This window comes from Syngnathoides biaculeatus, chromosome 1, assembly GCF_019802595.1.
Source record: "Syngnathoides biaculeatus isolate LvHL_M chromosome 1, ASM1980259v1, whole genome shotgun sequence".
Lineage (NCBI taxonomy): Eukaryota > Metazoa > Chordata > Actinopteri > Syngnathiformes > Syngnathidae > Syngnathoides > Syngnathoides biaculeatus.
This window is the reverse complement of record NC_084640.1, coordinates 15,691,200-15,702,968: the sequence shown is the minus strand read 5'-3', so window position 1 is coordinate 15,702,968 and position 11,769 is coordinate 15,691,200. Positions and strand designations below refer to the sequence as shown.

The 11,769-nt window shown below is 49.2% G+C and overlaps 2 protein-coding genes across 3 annotated transcripts; both read left to right on the top strand.

Annotated features, from left to right (window-relative positions):
• Window positions 1-48: 48 nt before the first annotated feature.
• Window positions 49-3,400, top strand: snrnp40 (small nuclear ribonucleoprotein 40 (U5)). Its single transcript, XM_061822597.1, has 10 exons — window positions 49-335; window positions 576-705; window positions 794-887; window positions 1,041-1,206; window positions 1,671-1,793; window positions 2,224-2,344; window positions 2,448-2,530; window positions 2,701-2,762; window positions 2,853-2,956; window positions 3,251-3,400. Exons 1-10 carry the CDS (start codon window positions 222-224, stop codon window positions 3,298-3,300), a joined length of 1,047 nt encoding a protein of 348 aa, XP_061678581.1. The 5' UTR covers window positions 49-221; the 3' UTR covers window positions 3,301-3,400.
• A 1,387-nt stretch (window positions 3,401-4,787) lies between these two features.
• On the top strand, window positions 4,788-11,749 carry nkain1 (sodium/potassium transporting ATPase interacting 1). Of its 2 annotated transcripts, none has more exons than XM_061822633.1 (8): window positions 4,788-4,847; window positions 5,270-5,618; window positions 7,090-7,227; window positions 7,294-7,374; window positions 9,958-10,155; window positions 10,247-10,307; window positions 11,072-11,153; window positions 11,244-11,749. In XM_061822633.1, the coding sequence occupies exons 2-8, from the start codon at window positions 5,565-5,567 to the stop codon at window positions 11,251-11,253; spliced, it is 624 nt and encodes a 207-aa protein (XP_061678617.1). In that variant the 5' UTR covers window positions 4,788-4,847; window positions 5,270-5,564; the 3' UTR covers window positions 11,254-11,749. The 2 variants fall into 2 exon arrangements, with proteins under 2 accessions (XP_061678617.1, XP_061678608.1); XM_061822624.1 differs by lacking the exon at window positions 4,788-4,847 and adding an exon at window positions 4,899-5,030.
• Window positions 11,750-11,769: the final 20 nt, after the last annotated feature.

Below are 11,769 nucleotides of genomic sequence, written 5' to 3'. Positions count from 1 at the left end.
TTCCAGTTCCGGTTTAACAACAAGCCGTTTATCCAATCATCGTAGCTGCTACAAATCCAAACCAATCAGGCTACTCAAACTTGAGGAAGTACTTTCTTCTGTTCTTCCCTGATAGCCTTCCGCTCGATGATCATCCGTAGAAAGACGGTCATACATTCTTTTTATACTTTTAAAAGTGGAGAATTTCGCTCTTTTTTGCCGGTTGCGACGAAGAAGCAGGGATGATTGAGCCCAAGAAGAGGGTGGGGGACATGGCCGTTGTGCCCGCCTCCGCCATGAAGAGACCCAGGACGGAGCTGGTGGCGGCGGCCCAGTCTCAGCAGCTCATGACCGCGGTACTGCATCAAGTATTCTGATGAGTCCTCCTTAACAAAATGAAAACAAAACACTGTAAAACTGAAAATGTCATTAAGCGTATCATAACAGTTAGTGCACGGAGTACAAAAATATTTCCAAATATAATGTGGGCAGCATCCACGTGAGTTTACTTATACTCCTAGGAGATTAGTCCACTAGTGCGGCCTTCTGTTGCAAATGATTGGCTCGTGGTTAAAGTTGTGCTTGGTCTCCTTTAGGGGCCCCCAAGAACCTCCAGTCTGCTGGCCCCCATCATGCTGATGTCGGGCCACGAGGGCGAGGTCTACTGCTGCAAGTTTCACCCCAACGGAGCCACCCTGGCCTCGTCCGGCTTCGACAGGCTCATTTGTGAGTGAGCCGCAAAACGCCAACCGCTTGGAAGACGTTACCGATATTCATATTTTTATACGATATTCACTGTGCACGTGTGCTGTAGTGATGTGGAACGTCTACGGAGACTGCGACAACTTCGCCACGCTGAAGGGTCACAGCGGCGCCGTGATGGAGCTGCACTACAACACGGACGGAAGGTCGCTAAACTCAGCGGCTTTCAAACATGGCTGAATTTGACACCCAAACTTGAATTGACCTTCGAAAACCATTCCATTGTCATGAAATCCTAATCTGAACAACTTAATTAGATGTGAAGATTTAAAAGGTTCTTCCCCCCCACCTCCATTCAGCCTGCTGTTGTCTGCAAGCACGGACAAGACGGTGGGCGTGTGGGACAGCGAGACGGGCGAGCGGGTCAAGCGCCTGAAGGGCCACACCTCCTTCGTCAACACCTGCTACCCGGCCCGCAGGGGACCCCAGCTCGTGTGCACCGGTAGCGATGACGGGACCGTCAAGGTGAGGCGGTTTTTAATGCCGCACGTCCGTCCTTCCGTCCATTATCCGAGCCGCTTATCCTCGCAAGGGTCGCGGGAGTCAAGGAGCCTATCCCAGCTATCTTCGGGCAGGAGGCGGGATAAACACTGAACTGGTTGTCAGCCAATCAATGCAGTGTCAAAAATAGAATTTTTAATATGAAAAAATACCCTTAAATGCAGTAGACACCTGCAGATCCATCTATTAATGTTTTTTTTTTAACCCAGTTATTTTTCCTTCGGGGGCAAGTGGGATAATTTTGTGTGTTGGTGTAATACAGCTGTAATTAACTTTGTTTCATTATTTGTTTCAACTTCAAGAAGAACTTTGTGCTAACAACTTACAAGACAGACAATTGCCCAGGGGACATCTCATATCGTGCAAAACTTTTTAATAATCGGGTCGCTCCGTAGGGTGCAAATGAACAAACGTATTTTGTGCCGCAGCTGTGGGACGTGCGCAAGAAAGGCGCCGTCCACACCTTCCAGAACACGTACCAGGTGCTGGCCGTCACCTTCAACGACACCAGCGACCAGATTCTGTCCGGGGGCATCGACAACGACATCAAGGTAACAAGAGTTATTAGTAAAAAATAAAAAAAAAATTGCTGTTGAAACACTCAAATATCGCAATGAAAATCTTGAAAATTTCATCAGTCATTTTTATGCATGTGTGTGTATTTGATAAAAGCAAAATTACTCTTCGGATCTTGGTTGTGGGAAACAATTTTTTTTTTTCAAAAGCTACCGTCAACCAATTCCCCTCTCATTCGCCAACCCACGCATCACTCACCAGGCCGGGACACACACACACACACACACAGTCACAGGTACTACAGTAGGCTGTAAGGATGTCAACTCCGAGTGGATCAAAATATAATCTGCCCCTTATAATATGTACTGTACGTCACAGTGTTTAGTAGTGAAAAATGAATATTCAATATCTGCAGCCCTAATTTTAAGGCCACGCCCCTCCCCGGGGGTGCCTGTTCCTGCACAGGTTTGGGACCTGAGACAGAACAAGCTGATGTACAACATGCACGGGCACGGCGACTCAGTGACCGGACTCAGTCTCAGCTCGGAGGGATCCTATCTGCTCTCCAACTCTATGGACAACACGGGTAACCCTTTTGTGTGTGTTGATTTTAAAAAAATATATATATATATATGTGTGTGTAGATATTTTCATGCCATTTTTTTTTGACCATTTACGTGTACCCGTAGTGCGCATTTGGGACGTTCGACCTTTCGCGCCCAAGGAAAGATGTGTGAAGATTTTCCAGGGCAACGTGCACAACTTTGAAAAGGTAATCGGTCATCGTGCCGCTGACAGACGGGCTCAAATGCGCGACTACGACATTCATAAAACATCGGAAAGTTGTCTGCAACCCCCCGACACACACACACACTCCCACTCGTCTACGGATTTAGTTTTTTGATGGCAAAATACTCAACGCCAAGTATTGTCTCCTTCCAGAATCTGCTGAGGTGCTCGTGGTCTACTGACGGCAGCAAAATAGCGGCGGGATCAGCTGACAGGTGACACACACACACACTGGGAACGGTTACGCTGCGTTCCAGGCTGTCGGGAAACCGCAAAGTCCTCATTTGCCCATCGCTGGTTTTTAGATTCGTCTACATTTGGGACACCACGTCACGCCGCATCCTCTACAAGCTGCCGGGCCACGCCGGCTCCGTCAACGAGGTCGTCTTTCACCCCGAGGAGCCCGTCGGTGAGTCGCGCTTTCGAGGTGCAATCGGACCTCGGACGTTCGTCGATTTGCCATTCTGGAGCTCGCTGTTCGCGGACGTTTCTCTCGGGTTGTGCTTTTCAAAGTTTTTACCCCGAGGCTAATGGAAAATGAGTTAAAGAGGGGGGGGGGGGGGTCATAGTTTGCTGTTTAAACTATTAATATATTTACAAAAAAAAATGAGTCAGAGGCATCTCCGGTATGTGGATTTTCGCTACTCGCAGTGGGTCTTTTGGGGCTAACCGTTCTTGTTGTGTGCTGGCTTTGTCTCCGCAGTGCTGTCCGGCGGCAGTGACAAACGACTCTACATGGGGGAGATTCAGTAGCAAAAAAAATAAAATAAAATATGTGCTTGTTCCAATAGACAACAACAATGATTTTTGTATCCTTTTTTTTTGTTCTTTTTAATAAAAATCACATTTTCTGTAAAAAAAAAAAAAAAAGTCTCTTTCCGTTTTGTTTCTGTTTGTATGCTTGTATGATGCTTTGCTTAACCCCAAAAAAACATATTTTTTTTTAAATGTTTTTATTACCCATTGGTTCTGATGTCAAGTATTTCTGTGTGAAATATTAGATAAGAAATAATTAGTTCAAACGGGAAACACTGGATTAATATTTATGTGTAATGTTTACTGCATTTAATCCAGATATGGTCCAGTTTGGATTAATTTGTGTGTAACGTGTATGCCGAATCTTCGAATTATCGCCTCATACCAAGTTTAATTCAGGTTTGATTGATAAATACTGCACTGTGGACATTACGAGTAAATCGCCAAAGTGGATTTCATCTGGTTGTGATCCAGTGTGACTTAAATTGGATGTTTTTACTATAGAATACAATATTTGCAAGGTTGAATCCATCCGATTTGAATGACGTTGGCCGCACGCGAACTAATGTGGATCGGATCCAGTTCGCCACGTGAGGTTCTGCTCATTGTGCAAACTGCAACATGTGACAGGTTCAATTTAAAAGTTTCCATCCGGTCTGAATGAAATTTGATGCGCATGGATATTATGTGAACTAGAATATGAAAGCAAGCGCAATGCAGAACGGAACACGGGCCGGGCCACACCTGAACACGCCACGCAGGCGTCCCAGCTGGTCCTCTCCCACCAAAGCGAGACCACAGAAAGACTGAAAAAAGTGGGGAAGATTTTCTGCAGCTACTGGAAAAAAAAAAAAAAACAACGTTTTTCAATATGAACACAAAGTATGTTAGTGGTCAAAACAAAAGCATCTCCTAGCAACAGACGATGAAGAAACTAGAGCAAAGCTTTCCTGCTTTTAAACTTTATGCTTCTGTGTTTTAACACCACACACACTTGTGTTTTTCTCCTTTTTATGTTTAGTGTGTGTTTCAGAACATTTGACGAAAGGTATCGATCCGGAATAGAAAGTACACGCATTACTTGATTATTACGTCTGCCTGGTGAGCGCAACTTGGAAGCAACAAACATTTTGGGATATATCAGCCTCGACGACCCCAAAGTATCGTGCGACGGTTTACTGGAATGTGATCCATATTGCACATTAAAAGCAGATGACGATGAGGGCGAACATCCGAGGACCTCCGCGGCCCGTCGGTGAGTTCTTGCGGGGCTTCCTGCGGGCGGCGGTGCGTTCATCCGCTCATCCAGGCTGATGTGGTCCCCCCCCCCCTCCCTTTGTTGCCCCCCCCCCACCACCACCACCACCAACCCACAGCTCCTCCTCGAAGGGGGTCGCCGCCACCACCACGGCCAGCCCCCTCCACCCCCCCCACCCTTCTTTCTCGCTCACTCGCCCGCCTCTTTCCCCTCACTTCTCCGGCTCCTCCTGCGCACGCCCCGGCACCGATTGTTGACAAAAGACGGCGAGGAGAGACGAAGCGAGGTAGCCCGGTGTTTATTTTATTTTTTATTTCTTTTTGATTAACCCCCCCCCCCGGCCCCCTTCCCAACACACGCACCGCCGGTAATCCCAAAACGGAGTCTAGCCGCTGTCGGTGGAGCGCGACCGCGAGGAAAGACCGAGGAGCCTTCGAGGGGGCCCGCGTTTGTTGTTCATCCGAACGTGGTGAGTCACAACGGGCTGCTTTGTGCGTCCGTCGCCGGGCGGCAGGGCCGGAGACCTCCGGAGCGACGCCGCGGACTCTGTTCCCCTCTTGCCCCCCGCCGCTATCATATGATGCTCATTTGTGTCTGCAGCCCGGGGCCGTCATCACACTTTTCCGCCTCTCTTTGTGCCTTTGTGTGTGGATGTGGCCCCCCCCCCCCCAAACCTCCCTCCCTCCCTCCCTTCCTCGCTGCCTGCAGACCCTCCGGAAGGTGTGGCCGAGGTGATTCGCTTGTCGCTGGTGGTCTGACCGCAGCCAAGTCCTCCTCCAACCGCCTGGAAGTAGACGAAAAGACCGAATTTGAGCGAAAAATGGGCCAGCCGCTGTGAGGGGAAGCACCGGTCGAGCCTCGGAGGACGGCGGCGGCGGGCAGGGCCTCCTCCTCTCCCCGGAATGGTGTGAGCTGACACGGCCGGGCAAGTCTGGATCTGAGCGGGGAGCCGTCCTTCCCCCGGAGCCTGCGGGGGCCCAAGCCGCGGGCCGAGGCCTCCAAGATGGGCAAATGCGACGGGCGATGCACGCTGCTGGGCATATGCGCCCTCCAGCTGGTGAGTGAGCGGCCGGCCGCACGCGAGGAAACGCAAGTTTTCCCGACGGATTCTCGAGCTGCCGTGTTTACTGAACTTAATCCGGATCAGAATCGGTTTGAAAGATTCTGTGGAGGACGTGTTCATCCACATTCTGCTGCAAAACTCATCCCGTGTGAAGGAAATTTACAGGGCGTATGCGGTCAAAGTAATGTGTCATTAAGACCAGATCCGATTTGATCTTTGCCAACTTTAATCCCAGTCTGAATGAATTGTAAGAAGGTGTTGATAACTATTCAAGATGGAGAATGTGGCAATATTCTTGATAGTAGTCAAGAGCTAATGTTGACCAACTTTAATCTAAACGAGATCTGCTTTCAACGAATCTGAAATTTGAACTTTACAAGGTGCAACGTTAACTTCATTGAAACCAAATTGGATCCAGTTTGAATGAAATATCACGGATTATGCACGCAGTCCGTAATATTTTAAATCGAGCCAAATTCCACATCCGATCTGATTTGAAGGGAAAACCGTAATGTTATCTGATTTCGTCGAGATACAATCCAGTTTTCGAGAAATTCGCTGCGTGTAAAACAGAATTTCAAAGCATAATTATGATGGCGCTATGGGAAATGTGCACAAATTCAAATGCGGGCAAGCGTCTCAAATGTTAATTACGTTCAAGCTGTTGCGTTAGTGAGCGTTAGCGCTGATTATCTTGGTATGTATGCATGTTTGGAGGCCTGTAAACTAGTAATAACAACATTTGTATGTTTTATGAAGGTTGCCACTTTGACTAGTACTGCTCGGCAAATAAATCAAAGAGATTAGATGGGAGATATCCTCTTATCTCCAAACACAAACGACAAACTGCTGCGACATGAAAAGCTGCTATCCAAACACTGTAATTGCTTCTGGGAAGAGTTTGGAGAACGAATTTCACATCAGCTGCTATCAAATACTGGAGTGCACAGTTGCAGACGGCTAACGTCCGAGGTTCCTTGAACGCCTCACATCAACGTTCGACGCTGTCGGCCGCTCGGGGGAATAATTAGAGTAGCGTGCTGCTTGCGGGTTAATCAGACATTTTTGTCCAGTACAGTCAGTGCTTTGAGTTGCAGCTGCATAGTGTGTGTGTGTGTGTGTGGAGAGGGGGGGGGGGGGCTCAAACATGCTCTGGCGGGCCCCCATTCGCCATCTGGCGTCCATTCTGGATTTCAATTTAGCAGCTCCTTGCATCTAAAAATAGTTTTCTTTGTGTTGTGTTGTTTTCTTGTAGAAGCTGTGTGTTGTGGGGGGGGGGGCATCATTGTAATTGCGGCCAGTACATCCTCATTAGTTAGTTTTTTTTTTTTTTTTTTGTTGTTATGGGGGAAGGAGGGGCGTCACTGACCGGGCTCCGGGCAGTTACCATGGCAACAGCTGCAGTTGTGGCCGGCTACGTTCTTACTCGCCCCCCCCCCCCCCTTTTTTTTTTTCTGGTCGTCAGGTGGCCGCCCTCCAGAGGCAGGTGTTCGACTTCCTGGGCTACCAGTGGGCGCCCATCCTGGCCAACTTCCTGCACATCATGGCCGTCATCCTGGGCACGTTCGGAACGGTGCAGTTCCGCTTCAGATACCTCATCTCTGTGAGTAGCGGCATTTGCGCTGGCCAAAGCGGGCGGCCCTGAAACGAGCCCGCGCTGTGCTTGTAGTACGCAGTGTGGCTGGTGCTGTGGGTGGGCTGGAACTCCTTCGTCATCTGCTTCTACCTGGAGGTGGGCAACCTGTCTCAGGTAAGTCCTCTTCTCGAGTCGAGGCCCTTTTACGGCGGAAACGAGTTCATCCCGATGGAGGTCTACTCGGAAGGAAATTTGCTATTTTTCCTCCTCAGAAACTAAAATCGAAGCAAGTTCAAGCCAGATCAGATCCTGATTGAATTAAATTGACCATTTTTACAGTCTAAAATGAATGTCAAAGTAAGATTAAGCCAGTGTGAATGACGTGTACTCTGTCTGTGCTCTAAAACTGTAGTTCGAAACGTTCAAATGAAGCGTTCAACGCTGTCTACGCTGTGAAACTACGATTGAGCCAAATCAGGTCGAGAGCAGATCTGGTCTGATTCCGATCCTGAGCAGATCTGTTATGAACTAACATTTACTCCGTCTGTCCTCTAAAACAAACCTGGCTAGCGCGGCGACCTCGCGAGTGTGCGGTTGCCGGTTCGACTCCAGCCCCGCCCGTGTGGACTTTGCATGTTCTCGCCGTGCCCGCGAGGTTTTTCTCCGGGCACTCGGGTTTCCTCCCACATCCCAAAAACATGCGCGCCAGGTTAACCGATGACTGAATTGCATCATAAGTGTGAGTGCGACTGTGAGTAGTTGTTTGTTTACATGTGGCCTGCGATTGGCTGGCGACCAGTTTAGGGTGTGCATCTCTTTGCCTCGGCTGGGATAGGCGCCAGTAAGGCCGCGACCCCCCCCCCCCGAGGAGAAGCGGTCCGGAAGACGGGTGATCTAAAACCGTTTGGTCGTGCCAGGTTCAATCAAGATCACATCCAGTTTGCATGAAATTTGAAATTCATATTCAGTGCTAATGGTAGGTTTATTAAATATAATCCAGACTTAATTTGATCTGCTTTTTCCATGTCGAGTCCAAAAACTGCAATCTTGGTTAAATGAAATTGGAGGTTGCAGTGACTTCACATAAAAAAAAAATATAATTGGTAGTCATCTGTTTTAAAGAAGTAATTTTTGGCGACCAGTCCAGGGTGTGGTCTGCCTTTCGCTAGGAGGATAGGCGCTGTTGAAAATGGATGGATGGATGTTTACTAAATTCAATCCAGGTCATATCCATCCATCTATCCATTTTCTTTGCTGCTTATCCTCACGAGGGTCGCAGTGAGTGCCGGAGCCCATCCCTGCTGTCAACGGGCAGGAGGCGGGGTACACCCTGAACTGGTCGCCAGCCAATCGCAAACAACAGGCGCACTCACAATCACACCTCGGGGCAATTTCGAGTCCCCAATTAACGCTGCATGTTTTTGGAATGTGTGAGGAAACCGGAGTGCCGTGCCGCGAAATTTGAAATTATTATCCAATCAGCTCTGAGTCTGCCCGATCTGGAAGTTGCAAAAGCAAAACCGGTTTGAATCCAGATCAGATCCAGTTTGTACGAGAGTCCCAGAGGAGCACCAATCGGCTGCCGTTGGCAAATTTGCGGCCACTCAGGATGAAAGTCGGTGACGGAATCGGATCCCACTTGGATTGAAAAAAATAAGGGCAGCGTGGCAGCAGAGTAGCTTCAAAGCCTTCCGAGGACGTGGGGGGGGGGGGGCACTCCGAAAGGCTTCTTTTCCTCTCTTGCGCAGCGGTTTTGAAAGTAGCGGACTGTATTCCAGCAGCCGCAAAGTCGCCCTCCCTCTCCACAACCTCGGGGCACATCCCTCATCGCTTTTGAACACTCCCACGCGCTATTTTAGAGAGCGCCGCAACGCCGACAAAGTTGACTTCAAGTCCTTCGCCATTAGACGAGAATGTAACAATTACCGTTTTTGCACGCCGTTACGTCAGAAAGATCCGTCTGGGGCGTTTGCAACAAAGTGCTCTTTATAATATTTATACGCACATGACGATGATGTTCCGCCGCTGCGAGAGATTGAGCCCGGAAGGCAGCCTGTTATGTTGAGAGCCTCGATAAAGGACGACTTTGTTCCGACACAGTTTAAAACAACAAAATCCGGACTTGAAAACGGATAATTATATGTGAGCGCATTTCTCAGCGCTGGAGCGCGAGGCCACCGTCGCCGATCACAAGTCAGGGGAAAGCGATTCCTGGAAAAAGGCACCGACGGTGACTCGAGGAAGGTGGGAACAGCGACGCTTGATAACGCCACGAGCGGTCACGCTTGGATGTCACGTTATGAAAACAATTAAAAAATGAAAGTTGAATTATGCGATGGTCCTTGCACATCTTTGATATGATCGTCAAAAAAAAAAAAAATGCTACTACTTCAGACCAGAATGGCCGACTTCCGGTTTGCATTGATTATTTTTGCGGGGGGGAGGGGGGGGCAACTGTCATACTGATGAATGAATTAAAAGAAGAAAAAAAAGAGCTGCAGCAAACGCGGGAATTTCCATCTAGGGCAGAAGGTGCTTGAGCACTACTCGGAGTGTGTGTGTGCACGTGCCTGCCAAAATGGATGACTTCTGGTTCGATTTCAGCCGGGGGTCTGGGAGACTGGTTGCATCCTCTCACGAGTTTCCATTTTCAATTTCATGCCGATGAGTGACATTGGCGTTGGAGGCGCATTGTTTCGAACCTCCCGCGAGGGGGCGCCACGTCCTAAATCTCCCGTTTTCTCAATGCGCGTGTAGGACAGGGACTTCCTGATGACGTTCAACACGTCCCTGCACCGTTCCTGGTGGATGGAGCACGGTCCCGGTTGCCTGGTGACGCCGGTCTTGGACTCGCACTTGGCCCCCGACGACCACCACGTCATCACCGTGTCGGGCTGCCTGCTGGACTACCAGTACATCGAAGTGCTGAGCTCGGCCATCCAGGTCCTGCTGGCCGTAAGTACAAAGACGTACTGTCCACGCCGTGTGCAAAAACGACACGCTGCTGTACGTATAATAATATGCGACTAACTTTGTCTTTGAGCAGCTTTTCGGATTCGTGTACGCGTGCTACATGAGCAAAGTCTTCCAGGACGACGAGGACAGCTGTGAGTGTTTTCACCTTCGTCCCTGTCGAAATTCTGGTGTAGTGGTTCACGTAGCTGGTGAACTCTTCTTTTCTTCTTCTAACCAAGAAGAAATCATTGTTGACACCGTAGGATTACTTTTTTTTTTTTTTTTTTTTTTAATGGATGTCACAACTCGTGACGTATTGCGTCAAGATTTTTACTTTTCCTGAATTGAGCTGGGCGGCACGGTGGCCTCGCAGTTCTGAGGTCCTGGGTTCAATCCCCGACGCGCCTGTGTGGATTTTCTCCGGGCACTCCGCTTTCCTCCCACATCCCCAAAACACGAAACATTAATTGGTGACCCTAAATTGCCCCTAGGTGTGATTGTGAGTCCGCCTGTTCCGTCTCGATGTGCCCTGCGATTGGCCGGCGACCAGTTCAGGGTGTACCCCGCCTCCTGCCCGTTGACAGCTGGGATAGGCTCCGGCACTCCCCGCGACCCTCGTGAGGATAAGCGACCAAGATAATGGATGGATGAACTGAGCCGACCACTTAATTAAAGCATCCGATGCTTATTGTAAGGAGTGGAAAAGCCCACCAAAAGTCATGATTCATCGTTAATTTAATTTCTTTTGATTTCCTGTGTATATTATGGACAAAATTGACATTGTATCGTGTAAAATTGACCCTCACATCGTGCGTGGAGGGCCGTTCTTTAGGTGTCGATCCAAGAAGTTCGACTAACACATTGGCCCATCGCCTGCAAAACAAAAGTCATCCTTTGCTCTCCTTGTCTCGCCAAGTCGACTTCATCGGCGGTTTCGACTCGTACGGCTACCAACCTCCTCAGAAGTCGTCGCACTTGCAACTGCAGCCTCTCTACACGTAAGTCGGACTCACTTTTTTTTATTGTTATGAATATTATTAGCTCGACGTTCTACTTTTGCGTCTTAACGCGTCTTCTCTGCACAACAGGGCTGGCTAACGGACGCGTGCGCGCCCTTCGGCGCCAACGGTACCGCTGCCGAAGGAACGAGGTGGGGGAGGGGGGCAATCACAGAACTTCTGAGCCCGCCTTGGAGAAGAGATGTGTGTGTGTGTGTGTGTGTGTGCGCCTGAGTAAGATTACCATCCCTGAATGGAATGTACCAAGCTCAGGGATGAACCAGCATGTCGGATGGAAGGCCAGATGGGATGAAGCGGAATTCACCAGAGACACAATTCTTTACCAGCTAGCAACACGAACGTGTCTAGTCTACTACCGTGTGTGTGTGTGTTTGTATGTCGCAGGACGTCGCAAGGTCGCACCTCGCAGCGCTGATGTTGTGGGGGCGAAGGTCACGTAATTCAAAACAAAAAAAGAAAGGCACGACTCATTGTCATTTTAGAATGTGGTGATGTCAAACTAGAGCAGTCTTAAGATTCCTGCTCCCAAAGTCATCTGCGACCGGACCGCTACGCAGAACCATCAAAACAGGCACGGCCACGACCAAACGCACGT

Excerpts from the sequence above, each read along its gene's own strand:
- snrnp40 (XM_061822597.1), top strand. The coding sequence starts at position 222 with ATGATTGAGCCCAAGAAGAGGGTGGGGGACATGGCCGTTGTGCCCGCC. Across the intron at positions 2,345-2,447 it reads CAACTCTATGGACAACACGG|TGCGCATTTGGGACGTTCGA; the intron begins GTAACCCTTTTG and ends GTGTACCCGTAG. Across the intron at positions 2,957-3,250 it reads TCACCCCGAGGAGCCCGTCG|TGCTGTCCGGCGGCAGTGAC; the intron begins GTGAGTCGCGCT and ends TTGTCTCCGCAG.
- nkain1 (XM_061822633.1), top strand. The coding sequence starts at position 5,565 with ATGGGCAAATGCGACGGGCGATGCACGCTGCTGGGCATATGCGCCCTC. Across the intron at positions 7,375-9,957 it reads AGGTGGGCAACCTGTCTCAG|GACAGGGACTTCCTGATGAC; the intron begins GTAAGTCCTCTT and ends ATGCGCGTGTAG. Across the intron at positions 10,308-11,071 it reads CCAGGACGACGAGGACAGCT|TCGACTTCATCGGCGGTTTC; the intron begins GTGAGTGTTTTC and ends TGTCTCGCCAAG.